Source organism: Antedon bifida, chromosome 11, assembly GCF_963402885.1.
Source record: "Antedon bifida chromosome 11, ecAntBifi1.1, whole genome shotgun sequence".
Lineage (NCBI taxonomy): Eukaryota > Metazoa > Echinodermata > Crinoidea > Comatulida > Antedonidae > Antedon > Antedon bifida.
The window spans coordinates 3,123,260-3,143,829 of NC_136236.1; the positions used below are offsets into that span (position 1 = coordinate 3,123,260).

General features: G+C 33.5%; 3 protein-coding genes and 1 long non-coding RNA gene across 4 annotated transcripts; 2 read left to right on the forward strand and 2 right to left on the reverse strand.

Annotated features, from left to right (window-relative positions):
* Positions 1 to 2,009: 2,009 nt before the first annotated feature.
* On the forward strand, positions 2,010 to 3,821 carry LOC144855837 (cyclin-Q-like). The gene is made up of 3 exons (XM_078713782.1): positions 2,010 to 2,308; positions 2,452 to 2,812; positions 3,240 to 3,821. The coding sequence occupies exons 1-3, from the start codon at positions 2,010 to 2,012 to the stop codon at positions 3,324 to 3,326; spliced, it is 747 nt and encodes a 248-aa protein (XP_078569908.1). The 3' UTR covers positions 3,327 to 3,821.
* On the reverse strand, positions 3,608 to 5,663 carry LOC144855844 (ribonuclease P protein subunit p14-like). The gene is made up of 4 exons (XM_078713789.1): positions 5,153 to 5,663; positions 4,488 to 4,649; positions 3,875 to 3,953; positions 3,608 to 3,734 (listed from the first exon to the last, which is right to left on the reverse strand). The coding sequence occupies exons 1-4, from the start codon at positions 5,242 to 5,244 to the stop codon at positions 3,669 to 3,671; spliced, it is 399 nt and encodes a 132-aa protein (XP_078569915.1). The 5' UTR covers positions 5,245 to 5,663; the 3' UTR covers positions 3,608 to 3,668.
* A 177-nt stretch (positions 5,664 to 5,840) lies between these two features.
* Positions 5,841 to 17,034, reverse strand: LOC144855804 (protein O-linked-mannose beta-1,2-N-acetylglucosaminyltransferase 1-like). The gene is made up of 22 exons (XM_078713743.1): positions 16,937 to 17,034; positions 15,660 to 15,740; positions 15,258 to 15,386; positions 14,726 to 14,858; positions 14,432 to 14,478; positions 13,984 to 14,034; positions 13,603 to 13,817; positions 13,250 to 13,319; positions 12,876 to 13,065; positions 12,330 to 12,445; positions 11,915 to 12,005; positions 11,418 to 11,611; positions 10,940 to 11,041; positions 10,728 to 10,820; positions 10,368 to 10,444; positions 10,186 to 10,279; positions 9,524 to 9,706; positions 9,242 to 9,305; positions 8,910 to 9,128; positions 8,483 to 8,644; positions 7,880 to 8,005; positions 5,841 to 7,779 (listed from the first exon to the last, which is right to left on the reverse strand). The coding sequence occupies exons 2-22, from the start codon at positions 15,694 to 15,696 to the stop codon at positions 7,680 to 7,682; spliced, it is 2,493 nt and encodes an 830-aa protein (XP_078569869.1). The 5' UTR covers positions 15,697 to 15,740; positions 16,937 to 17,034; the 3' UTR covers positions 5,841 to 7,679.
* A 108-nt stretch (positions 17,035 to 17,142) lies between these two features.
* On the forward strand, positions 17,143 to 20,339 carry LOC144855847 (uncharacterized). The gene is made up of 3 exons (XR_013614869.1): positions 17,143 to 17,228; positions 19,123 to 19,224; positions 19,966 to 20,339. It is a non-coding gene; the product is annotated as an uncharacterized LOC144855847 (long non-coding RNA).
* The last annotated feature ends 231 nt before the right edge of the window (positions 20,340 to 20,570 follow it).

Consider the following 20,570-nt stretch of genomic DNA (forward strand, 5'->3'; position numbering starts at 1 on the left):
TACACCTGCGATGAAAATATAAATTCAATTTATTTTAAAATTGAGGGCGGCAAACATAAAATTTACGAGATCGAATACGGGTTGAAAAAAAAAAAAAAAAAAAAAGATGTTAAATGTGCTCTCCCTGCCTCAGCACTAAGGCCCTGCCACAGCCTTTTGGGGTCGTTTCCAGCACATCACCAGATGCATTGATGTTGTCGCCTCATGATGTGTGGTGGAAAGGGGGACGTATAATTCTGTGAACCCCAAACACAGTGGCCGCATGCCTTTAACTCTATTCCACCGACCAGCGTGGGAATCGAACCCACGACATACGTGTTGTTAACACGACGCTCAGACGACTGAGCTAACTGATCATTTTGGTTTTAAGCAAGGTTAATAGAATATTTATGACGTAATGATCAATTACGTAATGCACGTATAAATAGACTATTATCAGCTGTTTAGTCATGTTTCAGTTTGTGGTGCAACGGGTACTTCTCAGTTTTGAGTGCTATCAGCTGGGGTTCGAACCTCTACGGATATTTTTTTTATGAATTGTTTTTTTTTTTGAAAGAGAGATATTTGGAGGATTGAAAATGTCAGGCCTAGGCAGGACCTTAAATCATAAACAAAAGTGTATGGCATTCATTTTTGGTTTTAACAAGGTTAATGTGATATTTATGATGAAATGATGAATTACGTAATACACGTATAAATAGACTATTATCAGCTGTTCAGTCATGTACTACTTTGTGGCCTAACGGGTAATGCTCAGCTTTGGGTGCTCTCACCTCTAGTAGATTGGGTTCGAACCTCTACGGATATTTTTTTTTTAATAAAAAAAAAAAATAATAAAATAATGGATATTGTTTTTCTTTTATTTTGAAAGAGAGATATTTTGAGGATTGTAAATATATATCAGACCTAAACAAGTGTACCTTTTTAAAATCAGAAGCAAAATTGCATAGCATTATTTTCCAATGAATAGACTGCCATAAAACCTCGAAAAGAAGCCCATGTGCTCCTTCATTTTTAGTACTCTTGGGTGGGATTCTTTTCCACACGGAGTTCTTTCGATATTACTTTTGCAAACTAAAAGATAGGTTCCCGGCTGGAAAATGTTTTTATTACATGATTTGAACAATCTTCTAATGTAAAAATTATCATCAACATTTTAACTTTTTTACTCTGCTAAAGGGAACACAAAGGGTATTAGTCCGGAGGACGATCAAAGCATATTGATCGAAACGTCGAGAAACTCAACAGTTCTTTTCTGAACTAATATACGTGGTGTACCGCAAACTTTATATCAACAAAGGATTTTTTTTCTTAAATTTATTAAAACTTAGTGAATTTTCTATATACCACACTGTGCTCCCCTGGCAAATTGGGTTCAATTGAGCACAGTGTATTAACATACAAAATATATTACAATTCAGTGACTGGACAAGTTACCGTAGTACTATTTCTATTTCTGAAGTAAATAAAGGCATAAATGGCGCTCGGTAGGGAAGTAGAGAATGCTCCATCGTCAGAATGACGCTCTGAATATACCTCTCTCCGATCCCCAGTCTGTGCCGGTTGTGAAACAAACATTGTTGTAAGGCCTACCTAGCCTAGGCACGATGCATATGGGCTAGGCTTCTAAAACTAAGTGATTTATTGTGTAAAGAAATGTATGTATGTCTGTCTAATGTAATAAATAATATGTGCAATTATTAATAATGAGTTTTGATCTAGGCTAGGCCTACGCATTTTTTATTTTGTGTATTTTTACAGGCCGCGATTGACTTTTTTATGATATCGCGACAATCAGAGTCGTTTCGTCCCGATACTTTTTTTTCTCTCTAAAATATTGTACAGTATACAGTATTTTAAATAGGTATATTGATTATAAATGTTCTGTAAAATGTAAAATGGAATTTTATTTCAAACACTTCATTTTTAAAACAAAAAAATACAAACAAATGACAAATTTATTTTTTTAATTATTTTTATTTTCACTCCATGAAACAGAAATCATTGTAATGGAAGAGTTCAAAAAAGAAATCCAGCGGCTCACAGCTTCTTTGGGTGCGAACATTCAAAAGCCCAGCTCATCAAAAATACATTTTAAAGTAGTCCACTTTCTGATGGAGGCTTCAGTGAAGCTGAGTCTAGAGTCTGTCACAACTGCATCTGCATGCATCTTCTATCACCGCTTCTTCCGTCAACGAAAATTAAGCAACTATGATCCTCACCTAATCGCAGCCACGTGTATATACTTAGCTACGAAAGTTGAAGAACAGCCGGTTAGAATGAGGGATATTATTAATGTTTGTCACAGGTGTGTTCCAGTATACAATATCCATGACTATGGGGCGGAACCAGGATTTTTTAAACGGCAGCATTAAGATATAATAACATATTTATAATTTATTCATAACTTTTTTATTTTGTGGTAATTTACATTGTTTTTATACATTTCAGGATGTTGCACAAAAACTCGCCAAAACTAGAAATCGGACCAGAGTATTGGGAACTGCGCGACAGCATCGTCAACTGCGAACTCTTACTTGTCCGAGTCCTTCAGTTTAAACTAAATTCCGAGTTGCCACATAAGTACATGTTGCACTATTTAAAGTCATTGCGTGATTGGATGGACACGGATGTGTGGCTCACCACTCCGATTGCCAAGACTTCGATGTCTATTTTATGTGACAGTTTTCACACTGATTTATGCTTGCGTGTGAAGCCCCAACACCTGGCAGTGGCAGCCGTGTACTTTGCTCTTCAGTGTTATGGTGTGGAAGTGCCTTGTAATTTACAAGCTGAAAAACAGTGGTGGCAGGTAAGGGTCAGGGGTGTGGCAGTTAAGGGACCGGGGTGTGTCAGTTTAGGATCGGGGGTGTGGCAGGTAAGGGTCAGGGGTGTGTCAGATAAGGGTCAGGGGTGTGGCATCTAATGGTCAGGGATTTGGCAGTTAATGGTCAGGGATGTGGCTGGTAAGGGTCGGGGGTGTGGCAGTTAATGGTCAGGGATGTGGCAGTTAATGGTCAGGGATGTGGCTGGTAATGGTCAGGGATGTGGCTGGTAAGGGTCAGGGGTGTGTCGGGTTAGGATCGGGGGTGTGTCAGGTAAGGGTCAGTGGTGTGGCAGGTAATTGTCAGTGGTGACTTGATAGTAAGGAGAGTAAAATTTAAGACCATTGCTCATAATACCATACGCTCACTAATTAAAGTCCAAATTTGATATTGAAATGTTATTTTTCACTGCAGGTTTTCTGTGAGGACATTAGTGAAAACTCAATCCAGAAAATGATATTAGAGCTGATTGATGTATACCAACAAGAGGTTCAAGTATGATGACAAGAAGTGCTTTAGAAGGCAGCATGATAAAGAGGATGTTCCAGATGGCATCGTTTGGAATGATGTCAAGTAAAGACACAATGTCTTTGATGTCACATCCAGATCATTTCAAGGAGAGAATGCCGACCGATTATAAATGCATTGACGACATCATGGTTTTGTCGAATGTGACGCCATCAAATTGATCTTACGATTTCAACGTTAAGTAGACGTTTTAAACATGGAACAATTTTCTTTGATGCCGAGAAGAAGCCATTCCAATTACCTATCAACTTCTTATACGGCACAGCTTGCTTCCTCCAGGCATTTAACATCATAATGACTTGCTTACTCCAGGCATCATAATGGCGGCGGTATCACAAACTCTCTGCTATTCCCAGCGAGTGCCAACAAGTGTGGTGTAACCTGAATAAAGAATTAATCTTCATTTTAAAATGCTAATTATAGAAATAATTATGATGGCAGTTAATAATAAAATATATTTTACATAAATAGTAATGTTTTTTTTTTTTTGTGGTGAAATTAAACGAGCATGCTGAACATACCTGTAGAACATGACATACACATGCTTTTCCTTCGTGCTGGTTGAGCAAAGTAAGAGAGCTCCACACTTGAACAAATCCACTGTTATAAAATAATGAAAAAATAATGAAAAGTGATTCGATTATACAGTACTGTACTTATACATTAGTCATACTGTATATGATACTAAACAGAACTACATTATTAATTAATACATGTTCCTGTAAGTATTACATTAAAATAATACATAAAATATTCAATACATCTGAAATTATTTAATGCATTATACATAAGACTGTGTTCACACTGAGAAAATTCAATTGTTATCACAGTATGACAGAAACTGTGTTCACACTGAGACAATTCAATTATTATCAGTTTGACAGAAAGCTGTGTTCACACTGAGACAATTCAATTGTTATCACAGTATGACAGAAACGTGTTCACACTGAGACAATTCAATTGTTATCACAGTATGACAGAAACTGTGTTCACACTGAGACAATTCAATTGTTATCACAGTGTATGATTAGAACAATCAGAGCTTTTATAAGTGTAAACATGGATTTAAACAATGAAATACAGTAGGATTTTTTATAATACAATTTGTAAAAAATCATCAACTAAAATACGAACCATGAAGGCACCCTTAGAATTCCTTCCATGTGTTTCTTATCGAATCTCATAAGGTCAAGGGTCAAAGCGCTAACAGAATGTCCATGTAGTTGTACAATAGCATTATTTATTATACTTTTGATAGCTAAGATGTCAATATCCGATGGTTTTCCTTCATATTTTCTGCAAAGCATAACAGAACAACTGTATATAATAATAAATATATGGTAATACCAGGGAGGTATAAAATATTGAGATATAGACATCATCATGTTGAACAAATATCTGTATGTAAATACTGGTAATTGCATTCCTTTTCCGATATTTAAATATAATAATAAACATTTTATTAATTCATTTTCGGATATGATTTAAGTATAAGTATAGTCATATTTAATTTCAATTTGACAACTGAACACACACCTTTTAAATAAATAATATTTTGCTCTTTAATGTCAATGAATAAAAAAAATATAGGCCTTAGTTTAGGCCTATAGGAAATTGTCTTCTTTTTACGATACACAGTTAGTTAGTAGGCAACAAGTATGTATGGCAATTGAAAGCCCATATCTACCTACTCATAACCACTTTAATAGCCTGCCTGCTAATATTCATTTATAATGGAGAGCCTAGATATAGTACAGTAATTAGTACATTTAGCATAGATAGTCAAGAGGCCTACTCACAGTTTGAATTTGATGTAGAAGTTCTCAGCATTTTTCTTAACAACACGCTTATAATAACACGAGTTTGTTGGTTCACTTATTTCTACTGACATATTTCTTACTAAAAAAATCTTATTCAGGTCATAAACTGTGAAAATAAACGTACAAATAAACAACACTTTTTTGCATTGACAATATCAATGTTTACAATGTGTATGAATAGCGCCCTCTATATAAAAACCACGTGCTAGGGGTTTTCCCTTTCAAAATGAGTTACGTAATCCATGCGTAACCTCACTTGTACGGGTGATGAACACAGCCTGTGCATGGATGTATAAAAATAGACCTCCATGGCCTGTGTAGATCAACATTAAACAGGCCGGTAATAATTATTTACCAACATTTTGGAGAATTCGCCTTTCTAAAGGAGTTACATAGCTGCATTAAATGGGACACAGCCGCTCCTGTATAGTAGGCCTATGTAGGCTATAATTATATATAGATGTACACAGGCATATAAAGTACAGTATATATAAACAAATCAGGCAAAGAACAGTAATTCTAAACCGCCCGGTGATATACTGAAATTTAATATCTAACAAATCAGCCAAGATATACTTAATATCACAAAACATTGTATAATTCATTTATTAAACAAATATTTTGATAGAAAATAAGATAGAAAACTTGTAAGATTACATTTGTCATTAATTGATAACTAGCAATTCTAATATTTATATTTAAAATAATTAATAATTAATAAAGTTTTCTTAAAAATAGATTTCATTGCAAATAAATGTCAAAATCAAGGTATAATCGGTGGATTACCAGTATTTACAAAATATTTAACAGCATAAACATTTAATTTAGTTAAAATATGAATAAATGGAGTTAAAATAAGCAGAAACCTAAATTATCATATTAAAGTAAACAGCAAAAAAGGATGTGCCAAGCCTTTTCTTGCAGGGCTGAATTCTCTTTATATTAAGTTATTTAAAATATACCTCCTAACTGAAAGACCCTACTAAAGTGGAATGTTAATAAAAAAAATCTAATTCTACTATAAATCTATAAATATTCAAGGTAAAATAAAAATGTAATTACACTTTTTTTGTGTAAAAAGAAAAATAGAATAAAAAAAAAGATTTTAAAAAAGTGCAATAGTTTAACTTTAGCTGTATCAATACAATGAGTACTCAGAAATATGTCCAATATGCATCCACGGCACAATGGCAATAGACTTCTCAAAAACACTTGTCTGAAATCAATAAATGTATACTAAATGGAAGTAATACTACTTGAATGTGTCTCAAACTGTTTTACAGCAAAACTCATTTCATAATTGGGACTATGTCACATTGGCCGAAACATTTGTACATTTTCCCTGTCTCCTTGAATCTTCCCCTCTAGACATAACACCTCCACTTCCAAAGATTTACTATTAGACTTTGTTTCGGACAGCCTCTTGTGTATAAATGTTCGTTCAATCTACCTACACTAGGAAATACACTTTTAAATATATTTAAACATTTAATGCTACTAAGTAGATTCAAACAATCACCACATATATATACTGTTTTTATAAATACAAAAATAATTTAAATAAAAATTACTCTGGTACATTCGTAAAAAAACAGTGAATGTACAAGAATAGGAATGTATGAGTAGTATTGTTTATAATAAGTAACGATGCAGTATGACACGCCTTTAATAACGCAGAGTATTCATTTTATTTTGTATTTTGCTTTGAAAAGGAGATTTCTGTATATTTCGGATAATACTTGCATATTTCAGGAGATTTCTGCGTATTCATAAAGATTCCTGCACGCTTCCAAAGATTCCTGCACGCTTCAAAAGATTCCTGCACGCTTCTAAAGATTCCTGCACGCTTCCAAAGATTCATGAACGCTTCCAAAGATTCCTGCACGCTTCCAAAGATTCATGCACGCTTCTAAAGATTCCTGCACGCTTCCAAAGATTCCTGCACGCTTCTAAAGATTCCTGCACGCTTCTAAAGATTCCTGCACGCTTCCAAAGATTCCTGCACGCTTCTAAAGATTCCTGCACGCTTCTAAAGATTCCTGCACGCTTCTAAAGACTCCTGCACGCTTCCAAAGATTCCTGCACGCTTCTAAAGATTCCTGCACGCTTCTAAAGATTCCTGCACGCTTCTAAAGATTCCTGCACGCTTCCAAAGATCCCTGCACGCTTCTAAAGATTCCTGCATGCTTCTAAAGATTCCTGCACGCTTCCAAAGATTCATACAAGCTTCCAAAGACTCCTGCACGCTTCTAAAGATTCCTGCATGCTTCCAAAGATTCATACAAGCTTCTAAAGATTCATGCACACTTCTAAAGATTCCTGCACGCTTCTAAAGATTCCTGCACGCTTCCAAAGATTCCTGCACGCTTCTAAATACTCTTGCACATTCCATGCGATCTCTGGGTGTTCCTGCATGTTACTTAAAACTCATTGGCACCTTCTTACTCTTTTATTCCTTCTGCCACACAGAGATGATGTCATAGTCTTTGTCTAGGGATTTTTCTTATCATGACCTTGCTTTAACTGCAACAACATTATTTGGTTTGAGTTCATAGTATTCAGTCTTGGAACCAATTAAGAAGTATATATCCATATCCATGGTAAAGCTGAAATGAAACAAAAGCATATTAAAACAGACATACACCTGCTGTTAGACACCTTTAGATATAATATTACAGTTGGTTAGCTGATGAAATGTTGACGTACCGTACTAGTCCATTATGAATATTCCTGACTGTGTTACCCTTATGAACATACAGATTAAAACACTTGCATAACTGTAGTAGAGTACTATCTTTAGAATCATATTCATAGAATACTGAATATACATTTCTGAAAAATGAAAGATGAAGAAGTTGTTAATTTTAGGTGACCAACACCACAACTATCGATATCAGCACCAGTACAAGTAGTATCACCAATAAACACCACAAAACCCTTCATCAGCACCACTACAATTGCCACAATAACCAATACCTCAACAACCTGTATCAACAATTTGTGTACCATCGCAGAGACCCATGCCATTACAATCAGTAAGCCAGTGAAATGTACCATTGGAACCAGCATTTCAGGGACCTGTACCATTGCAACCAGCACCCAGGGACCTGTACCATTGCAACCAGCACCCAGGAACCTGAACCATTGCAACCAGCACCCCCAGGGACCTGTACCATTGCAACCAGCATCCAGGGACCTATGCCATTGCAACCAGCACCCAGGAACCTGAACCATTGCAACCAGCACCCCAGGGACCTGAACCATTGCAACCAATAACCTGTACCATTGCAACCAGCACCAATAACTTACTTTGACTCATCATCCTTTTCTAAGAGAATTGCTCCAGTTTTCATACACCCTTCTAAATCATCTTCATCAACTGGCAAGCTCATTTTAATTGAATCTTTCAATTCCTCTTCGTAGGCTGCTTTCACCATTTTCAATGCAAATTTTGGTTCATGTTCACAGTCTCTGAAATAGAGTACATCAAGGTATAAAATAACATACAGATAATGGTGTTCAATAGAGTATATCAAGGTATACAATAACATACAGATAATGGAGTTCATTAAAGCCTTGCATGAAAAGTGTTTACAAAAATTTTAATGTGGAATTTACCTACCAATCTGCATGGCACATGATACGTAATCAACCAATTAAATCAAGGATAAAATTTAGTGTATTAATTTAAAATTATAAATGATCATATAGAATAAAAGAGAAACCAGTCACTTACGTAGTTTCAAGTCTATCGTGATGATATGCCTCAATAGCTTTCTTGTCAACATAGTAACCATCTTGCAACCTCTTCGAAGCGCGTGATACATCAGGTGCAACCACCTCACGCCCCTTCATAAGGTTATCCAGAAACCAGCCTTGCCAGGTAGGACGATTGCAACAGGGTCCCTCTTTGTCTCGGATCTCCTTATCCCAGATAGATCTTTGCAATACCCATCTACCATAAATAAATTAAATAATTATCTTATACTACAATGCACCGTCTCAATACATTTATGCCATAAAGCTGTACACCATGGATTGAAACTACAATGAAAGAATGGCACTTACACATATCCTATGAACAGCTCTGTTCTGTATAAAAGACTAGGGTCGCTGGATGTGCTAGAAATTCCTGAAAAGAAATTCAAAGAAAAAATGTTTGAAATCCAACACACAACATTGTTATCAGTTATCAGTTATTTGTATGAAAAAAAAAAGAATTATGTGCAAATTAAGTGCAAAATGTTCCAAAAGCTGCTACTATTTCAAATGCATTGTAATTTCCTGAATTCTGAACCAACTGAATGTTGTCTGGTTGTATTATAAAGAAAAAAAACTTCAAAATCTTACCAAATTCATTCCATGCAGATACAGTGAATAGAGACGAATCTTCTTGAAGCAGATGAAGCGTCTGAGAGTAATATCGCAGCAGATCAGGACTGACATCGATACGATCCTCTATCATGATGAAATTTGTCTTGTCTTTGAAGTAAGTCAGTGCCATTGTAAGGCGCATTGTTTTATGCATCATTCCTTCAATAAAAAGAGATCACATGTTATGAAGAATAAATCACATGTTATGAAGAATAAATCACATGTTATGAAGAAGGAATCACATGTTATGAAGAAGGAATCACATGTTATGAAGAAGAAATCACATGTTATAAAGAAGAAATCACATGTTATGAAGAAGAAATCACATGTTATGAAGAAGAAATCGCATGTTATGAAGAAGAAATCATATGTTATTATTAGAAGAAATCACATGTTATGAAGAAGAAATCACATGTTATGAAGAAGAAATCACATGTTATGAAGAAGAAATCACATGTTATAAAGAAGAAATTACATGTTATGAAGAAGAAATCGCATGTTATGAGGAAGAAATCACATGTTATGAAGAAGAAATCACATGTTATTAAGAAGAAATGACATGTTATGATAGAATAAGTCGCATGTTATGAAGAATAAATCACATTAGATTAAACATCGTCTTTAGAAAAAAAAATTACCTGCAAAAGTTGTTGCAGTTTTAACATGTTCAAGCCGGAAATTATAAAGCTGAACTAGCAACGTAGATTCTTCAAAAGTTTCTTCTACAACAACCTATTGCACAATAAATATTTATGAAAAATGACTAACAAAAATTAATTTTTTTTTTAAATCGGTCACAGGTTTATAATAATATACTTACAACAACCATTTTATTATTTAAGCCAGGAATCTGAAGAACCGAATCCATCGTCTTCTGTAGTTCTGGCAGATCAGGACCTTTAAGCAAAAAAATAAATATTTTAAGCTCTGTGTACCCTATCAAACTTTATGTGACAAAAAAATGTGATGTGCCCATATATGGGTATGATGATATCACTACCATATTTAAGCATATCAATACCATATTTGAGCACATCACACTTTTTGATAGTGTAGACAGAGCTTGATTCACCAAAAGATCTGCATACAGGTAATTACAATCGATTGAGTGGATTCTATGCCTTTAGTACACAAAACTTCTAATTACTGAAAAACTAATTACTGTATATAAAATACACACCTGATACTATGATGATTGGAGTGCTGTACGCTGGATTCGACTTCAATGATGCGTCGTCAAGGGCAACAGGCAACAATGGAACATCCATTTTTTCTGAAATATTAAAGCATATTACTATTAATAACAAGTTTAATCTAATTACTGGATAAAAAGTAATCATTTTTAACATACGATCTACTCCAGTATTATATTATATGCAACAATGCTCTTACCATTACAGAATTCTCCATAGCTATCATATTTTTTGCAAAAATTTATTTTTTTCTTGCTTGTTTGACTAGTGTCAGTATTTGTATCACTTGCCTCTTTCTTTACTAGAATGAAAAAAAATAGAAATAAATAATTTTCAGTTTACAAAATAGTAACAATCATTAAACCAATTATTTTTTGTCATATTGTGAAATTCTTTTATACTAATGTATTTAAATGTATTCTCAAAATAAAATCATACTTAAGCTCTGTCTACACTATCAAACAAAAAAATACAGTATATAGACACAATGACATCATATCACTACCATATTTAGGCATATCATCACCATATTTGGGTACATTACACTTTTTTTTGTCAAACGAGTTTGATAGTGTAGGCAGAGCTTAAAGGTGCATGGTTTTTGGAATTATGTTGATACTTACAAAAGGTTAAATGTTTATCCAAAATGTATTACTTATAATTCATAATCTACTTACTGACTGTAGGAACACATTCCTCGATTTCCACTTTAGTTCCCCAGCCATCGTCATCTACCTCCCCAACAAGCTCATAGGGTGAGTTACCATTTATGTTGCCCTGTCCAATGAACGCCCACGATGAACGAAAGCCTAGGCTGTTTATATGCTGGCTACCAAGATTTCTTAGCTCTCCCATTGTTTCAAAACCTAGCCTAAAGTATTAATTTTATCAGACTGTTATAATAGTTAGTGTTAGTGTTAGTTACTGTTAGTGTTAGTTAGTGTCATGCTACCATAAAATAGTATTACAAGACAACAAAGAACATAATGTAATGTACTGACATATGTTTTAGGACATAATTAATTTACAGTATCTCTTAATCTTTAATAGTAAAAATTAGCACAAAATTGTTAATACAAAATTGTTAATACAAATAAATGTTTGTATATAACAGTATTAATTACTATTATTGAATTCAGATGAACTAAAAACAACAACGTAATGATAAACATACTTGCGTGTGACTTCATCATGGGTTGTTACAATTACGAAATGTTCCTTTTTAATACTGTGAAACAATGACGCTGCTATACGATCATCCGTGTCTAAAAATAGAATAAAAGGAATGTGTGATTATTGTCAAGCATCCCAAAATAGGTGTAGGGTAAAAAAATGATATTTACATAACTAGGATAGAAAGAAAAATTCAAATTTCAAATTATGAAAATGGAGGTGATTTTAAGAGAAAAGTGTAAAGCTCTGTCTACACTATAGAACTTTATGTGATGTGCCCATATATGGACATGATGATGTCATATCACTACCATATCTGGGCATATCACTACCATATTTTAGCACATCACACTTATTTTGTCAAACTAGTTTGATAGTGTAGACAGAGCTTAATAGGCTGACAAGACATAACCTACCAGAATCATATGTATCATAATACACAGTCTTAACAGGCTTCTTCTCCTTAGGATCAAACACAACTACATTTAGACCACGGCCAGCTGTTCCTGTGCCACCGTCCTTGTATATTAATCTATAACGAAAGAATTGATTTAGGTAATCTAAAAAAACACATTTTGGTATATTTTTATGAGAGGGGTTGTCTATAGGAAGTAGTATGGCGTAATGGTTGGGGATATTGGAACACAGTAGCACGAGAGGCATGGGTTCGAATCCTGTCTATACCATATTGTATGTAATCTTAGGCACTAAACTGCACTTTACTTTTCATTGCTTCATCCTTTGAATGGGACATAAAGCTGTTGGTTTTGTGTACATATTTGGACAGTCTTGTATTGAAGAGGATACCCAGTAAAATAAATGAATAATTCTTGATATATTAAGGGCTTCAACGTACCATGAGGTGGGATTTCTATCAGTGGCATCCCTATAGCTCCACAAGTACTCTATAAATAGCTATCCTAGATTGCAATCAAATACATTAAATATAGAATATATCTTACGGTTGTCCATTCACGCATATCATGGGGAAGATTTTCGTCTTTCCTTTAACATAGCTAGAGCGTACATGCACTGCTATAGTTCCAGACTCGCATTTTAATTTTCCACACATGTTAACCTCTTCTTCTGGTTCTTTTTTAACTACAATTACTTCTCCTTTTTCTTGTTCTTCCAATTCCGTGGCTTCTGATACTACATTTAAAATGAGATATACTTTTAAAAAGTCTGACTTAATACAGTAGTTGTTTAAAATATCTATTCATTTCTATAATAAACTAGTTTTAAAACTAAATTGCACAATGGAAGATAGGAATCTAGTCATATAAGTTCTGGTATGTCTCGAACTAAGTACGTAAAACTAATTTTATTTACTTACATGGCAATTTGACGCATCCTCTAATAATGGAAGGTTCTGCCCAATATTGTTTATCTATGCGTGGGTTGATCTGTAATGAAAATAATGCAAAATCATGTTCCCTAAGTTACTATAAAAAGTATGAATTTACCACCACAACAAACACTTATTTCATCAAATGCTATACAAATAATACAGAGCATAAAAATGAGGACCAACCTAGAAGTAAACTTGTCTCAGTTGGCCCTTTAATTTTAGTGTTGATAAAACCAATGTTCCAACTCTTTATATTGGACAACTAAGTATACTCTCGTCAATCAAGTGATTCCATAAATGTTAAACACATGAAAATTCCATTTTGATTGATTACTAACCTTTTCATAATATCCCTCATGTTCCACATTTTTCTGTCCAATAAATGCCCATGTTCCTCTGTAGTTTAATAATTCAATATGTCTACTACCAAACCCGTCACGCAATATTTCACGAGCATGCTCAGATAATTGTTTTGACGCTTCATCGACTGTTGCCACGACAATCACCTGACCAGTGGCCAGACCATCAAGGAACTGGATAAAATTATTACTGTCTGCACAAGACAGTAATAGATATAAAGTATAAAATATAAAGATGTTTAGTCTTTAAACATTGCAAAATTGTTGACTGTGATGTTAAGATTAGGATTATTTTTTGTTTAACATACATGTATCATACAAGCGAGAGTCCTAGTTAAATTATAATAATAAATTACTTACCTTGTCCCCACAAATCAAAAACATCCTCAGAAATTATATTTCCGTTTAATTCTGTAATATGCAAAAAAATCAATATAAAGGACACTACATATCTTTAAAGCTCTGTCTACACTATCAAACTTTATGTGACAAAAAAATGCGATGTGCCCATGTATGGACATGATGATGGTCATATCAATACCATATTTGGGTATATCACTACCATATTTGGGCACATCACACTTTTTTTTGTCAAACTAGTTTGATAGTGTTAAGAGCTTCAGAGTGAAAACATCAATGTTCTTCATATCCCATAAAGTTTTTCAAACAATAATTTCTTAGAGGATTTTAGAATGGATGCTGTGTTAAAATATGGCTGTGAAGGATCTACTTGGCAGAAGAACATTATGTTGGGTAACCTAATTACTCATCTCTACAAAGCATGCCTTTGGCATATTATTCCGCTTACCATCAATTACCAAAACATTCATTCCTCTGCTAATATCATGTGATGCTCTGAAAAGAAAATATATTTTCTTTTTGTAAATGATTATTTAAACCTAAACTAAAGATGTAGGTAGACAATATACTCTCCAATACTATACACACTTAGTCTGGCCTAAAATGCCTATTTTTGTCAACATTCTGGTGCGGTCAACTTTCTCAATTCCAGACAGTCTTTGACTGGACTAATATGTCTGATCTTAAAATGCAAAAAGAATTTGAGATATTTTATATACTTATTCACATTACTGTTACTTACAAAACACCGTTAAAACACATCGGTGAGGCACTGCTCTTCCCAGATCCACTTGTAATGCTGACCGCATAATGACCTTTGACACAAGGTTTTGCATTTCCACATTTTGCTTCATTTTCATATTCTATTTTTTCTTCTTTTTTCAATAAAGACAACAAAATTATAAAAATTAAAAAAGGAACCAAATAAATTAATCAAAGAAACTAAAAGATAAAAAGTAAACAACAATAATGTTTATTTGATTCTAAAACAGATAAAATAAGGAGAATTTATTTGCATCATATGAAAATAAGAAATGTAGGGGTGGGACTAAGGTACATACATGTTTGTATGGTAGCTCAAGCACTTACAGTGAGGGAGACACATTTGGGATTTAACAAGGTGTCCCCTTAATAGGGCGTCCTCTGAATAGAGGTTGACTTTGTTGTTAAAACATATATTTGGGAAATTTTCCTCTCAAGGGTGTGTCCTTTGAATAGGGTGTGTCCTCTGAATAAGGTGTGTCTTCTGAATAGATGGGTTCTACTGTACTTACCTATTGGTAAATTATTTTTGGAAAGTTCAGCTGAAGACAGCTTGTTGTCTGTGGACTCATCAAAGATGTGTTTGTAGAAATAATAAACAGAGCACAGGAAGATGACCACCAGGATTATATTTTGCGTTCCTGAGAAAAAAAAAAAAAAACACCACATTCATTTCTCTAGAACCGGTTTGAATAGTTATACTCTATGATTGAGTTTTAATTTGAAATGGTTTATTTTATGACTATTTCAAATTCTATAAACAGAACTTGTATTAAAATTAAAATTCTACTTAAATATAACAATTATCATATTAAAGGATGATAATTTACAACTTAATGAAGAGAAAATAAACATCTGTGGTATTCACCACAGTGCAGTGCCCTCATTACTGTCACTTAAAGCAATATACTCACGGTTTTTTAAGCGAATAACCTTCATTGTTGATATCATGTGATCATGAAGACTACAGTAAAACCTCACGTTTTGAACATTGCCTGTAAAAATAGTTTTAAAACAATCAATGTCTAAAATAATACAAATTTATATAGCGCACATACCCACTAAAAGGTACTTTTCATGTAATAAAATTGATAAAATATGCATTTTGTAATTTTGACTGACCACCACATACCCTAAAAAACCAGTTATAACCTGAAGATCTGCCCATCATTCCTAATCTTAATTATCCCTTGTATATAATACTTTATATTTAAAAACCAATTAAATTTTATAGCTATCTCTCCAGAATAATGACAAGATGGAATATTATTCAAATAAATATTAATGAGGTCACTGATAATATTCATATTTAATTGTCATTTCCATAGTTTACTGTATAGTGGTTATTATTATATATTCAATTTATACTAATATGTATTGATCTAAGTATCATAAAATCAAACTTAACAAAAAATGTATTTGTTTCTTACTTTTCAATTGGATTTATTTCGATATTAGATTTTATTGTTATACGTAACAATTATTTTGTTAAAATAAACATTTATTTATCAAAATAAGCTTTTGAACAATGATGGTAATGGTAGGGGTTCTCTTAACTCAAGAGTGATCCATGACGTATCAATCAACAAGGTGTGGTGACAGAAATACGCCCTTTTGTGACCCATAATGAAACCCGACAATTGAAATGAAAATGCATTGTATTTTCTTTTGATTAGATTTCAACAAAGAAATAATATCAATCTAGCTAGGCTATTATAATAGTAGATATTTAATTAATTTAAATTTAAGGCCTAAAACTACAATAATAAAGAATATTATTTTTTTTAAATACAGCCTAGGCAAGGCTAGGATAGGAGCCTAAAGGATTTTTTGTTCATGTTTATATGCATTAATCCATATCAGAAGATAAGTAGGCCTCTCCTACCCTATGCCTATATCATGAGCACAGGTAGCCAGCCTACTTAGTATGGTACTACTCTAGATGCAGCCCTTCCTCCTCCTACTCATCATCAGTGAGCCCACCGCCGGTGTGTGGTGGCTGTGCAGCAGACAGACAGTTAGAGGAGTGCTGCTGTCTGGAAAAGGCAGCTGCAAACACAACATCAAATACGTTTTTCTTCAATACGAATCAAGAACTTTTATAGTGCAACATTTATGCAATACATTTCTAAAAGAAAAAGTATAATTGCATTTTCAAAACAAAAGTTAAATGAGGAAAAGTTAGGCCTACCTGTTTCAGAACGTTCTCATCACCACGTACCTGACGAGAATCAGTCAACCGTAAATAAAAACAAAACGCCACCATTCTGTTATACAATAGCCTTTCATTTCCATAAAACTAATTGTCAACAACCTCTGAACGACTGTACGTGAAGGTTAGTGCGCGTGAAACGTTTCCGTGACGTCGGGTCATGACAACATACACACGACGTTCGATAAACGAACATTTCGCAACAAGATCGATCATTACGAGAGCAGCGAGCAAAGAGAGCAGGCGTGTCAAGTTTAGCACTTAGCCAGAAGTAAGTTTGAGTTAGATTATAAAATAACTCAATTAATATTCCAGTATTGAAGATAATAGATCTGTATTTCTAACCAAGAAGAACTTTTTATTTTGAAAATCACAAATATTTTGTTGATTTACCAATTATTTGTAAAGTTAGTATCAACTTTAGTACTCAAAGTTTAAACATATTGCTTGCTAAGCCTAATCTATCTGGTTTAATTAAAACCATATTTTGTTGATATCTTTGCTAAATGATTTATTTTCTAAATTTCAATATGGAAAGTGAATCGGCAACTATTGTGGACATTCAATTTGAGGAGAAAACTCCAAGATGCGGGAAGCGTAAGAAAACGAGAAGAGGGCGCAAACGAAAACTCATTTCAATATCACAACCCGAGGAAGCTGTATCAACTGTTCTACCAACTCCAACAAAAAACAGAAGACGTGGTCTAGCATGGAAACCGAATCTCCGGCCGCTGACCATTCCAGCTCCACGGCCAGATGATTTTGACCCAGTGGAAGAATGGTATCGTGTACCGAATACACCAACTCCTGCTGTACCTGAACCAACTACCAGCGACGAACTAATTTCACCATCTGAATATTATCTTCAAATGTATGGTACAGATGAAAATGAATCGCCATCAAAAGTTCATTTTTCGTTGCCGCTTAGTCCGGTATTTAGCGATTGCCATACGTTGCATTCATGTAGGAACTTAACATCAGACGGGGAATCGTGTGGACACTCATCATCAACATCAAAAAGCGATTGTGAATCGCCGATAGAAGAGAGTTCAAGACACCTCGCGATTGATAAAACTTCAGCGTCAAATTTTGATTTGGAAAACGAACAAGCACTATTGGACGATCTGCATTCAATGACAAGATTACAGTTAATACAGAAATATTTTGATTTGAAAACGAGGTTACGATCATTGGAAAGTGAAGAAAATGCAACAATCTAAGACTTAACAGTTCCCGACAGGTTTTATATGAGCTAACCTGAAACTGTACCTCTTTGAAAAAAGAAAACTATTTGATTAATATGGTACGGTAAATTTCATACTATTGTAAAAGTTTAAATGTCATATTATTTGTGTTGCATTGATTAATATTAAATTTTATTTATAGCAATTTATAATAGTTTTAATTGATTAATTTAAAATAAAATCTTGAAATGTGTTTTTATAATTAGTAATTTAACTTGCCAAGTAAAATGAGTTGTTAATTGCACATAATTTCATAAAATTTAGCTTAATTTACATTTTTTTAAATTGTTTTTAAAACAATAACTTATCAGAGCCAAGCTTGCTATGATTAAATTTGTTATAATATGTATAAAGATAAACAGATTATGAGTAATTAAAAATTCATTTTATTTTGCATAATATTATACATAATTAAACTTGCTTACGTCGTCACTGTCGGAAGTGGAAAGACTAAATTAATAGTGAAACAGCTGTTCAGCTTGAACGGAAGTGCAAACAATTTAGAACAAAACAAGAATTAAAAATGCTATTGTAAATACGAAACGGTTGTAACATCTGATGAAACAAACCGCCCACACTAAATCTAAATTATTGACACTTTGCGATATTGATCCAAAACTATCGTAATATTAAATGCTGTTATGGTTGAACAGATCTATTTCATATGTGGGTTACTAATAATATATTATTGATGTATACTGTAAAAGCATATGGGGGAATTGATCAGAAAATGTATATTTAGCAAAATTATAAGTTAGTTAGTTAGTTAGGAAAAATTTTTGCCTAATATAGTCTTGCAAGGACTCAAGAACACACAAACTAAAATTGTGGTTTTTTTTTTCAAGCATGGTGATTATAATTTTTTTATAGTTACTCAATTTACAGACCTTGTATTACTAATATTCTCACTTCCTTCCTCAGATAACATTCTAGCCGGGATAGTGCGACACTTGCGGATGTCAAGGGTCACGGAGGATGTCATGGTCTGACACCCAACCTTACACCAAGGCTCTATGGTGTGAGGTAATGAATGTTTTAGTCATCATTGCATATACACATTTTTAAACTTGTACATTTTTTTTTTATAAGAGGAAATAACATTTTAAATATTAATTCACACTCAATGTTTATGAAAATCAATGAATAAATTAATTATTAAATCTGATCTAATTGTCAACCAATGCTACTAATTTATTAATTTTGTTCATCACAATGAACTAAATCGTTTTAAATACTTACAATTATTCTTTCTGTGTATGGGCCTGTTTCTGCTGAGCAGAAATAATCGATTATTAACCGTTTATTTGAAACGGCGCAAAATGAAATAACCGATTAAAAATAACCGATTCATGTCGCTGATAAACTTGTTATTTGAAATGATAGGATCAAACAAAAAACAACCCTGGAACATGTACTTTAACCTACTGTACTAAGGCCATAGCTGCTGGTTTAATTATTAATATATTATTGGCTGTTAATCTTATGAAACCATGAAGAAATAGAAAAAGCAAATTTATTTCCTCATTGAATAAAACGAATAACTGTATCAACTTTAAAAAAAATCAAAACTATTAATTTAGAAATGAAATAAACACTGTTGAGTACTGTATAGCTAAGTAAGTTGTTTGTATAAAATGGGTGTACCTGTTACACCTTATAACCAAAACTGATCCAGCACAAGTACACATAACATATCTAGGTTAAACCATTGTTTACTTTTCATATGAGCATAATACAATGACAAAGGTCCTTTTATTTTCATAGTGGAATCAGCAAGGCGTAACAACAACGGAACTCAATTGGGGCACAACTAAAAGGCGGAATGGCATTCTATAGAACCAAGCCTTACTACACTGCTTTGTCAATAATGTGGGTGGAGTAAATAATTAACAAGCATCACATACTGCTGTCATTTGTACAACCTTTAAAATATTTGCTGATTTTTTTTTCTCTGTATTTTAGAAATATATCAATATTTTGTATTATGCTGTCTATAACCAATTCATGCAAGAAATGTATACTACTGTTATTTTTGTTTAAAGTAGGAAATTCTATCATTAAAGTGGTATTAATATTTATAAGCAAAAAAGGACAAAGTACTGTCACTGTCAATAAAATAAATGTTACTGTTTAAATCATACCATGTCGTTTTACATTTTATGTGCATCAATAGGTATAAATTGGGAGTACATGGTATAATCAGGAAAGACTGAAATTACAATTTAATTTCGCTCTTCTGGTATAATCTAATTTGTACTACTGTACAGTATCTACAGAACAGTAATAATAACTCCTATTGAGAGCATGCTGTTAATTTGATAGCGGAATCACTCCTGGCGCAAAAGATGTGGAGTGTCTGAGAGAATACC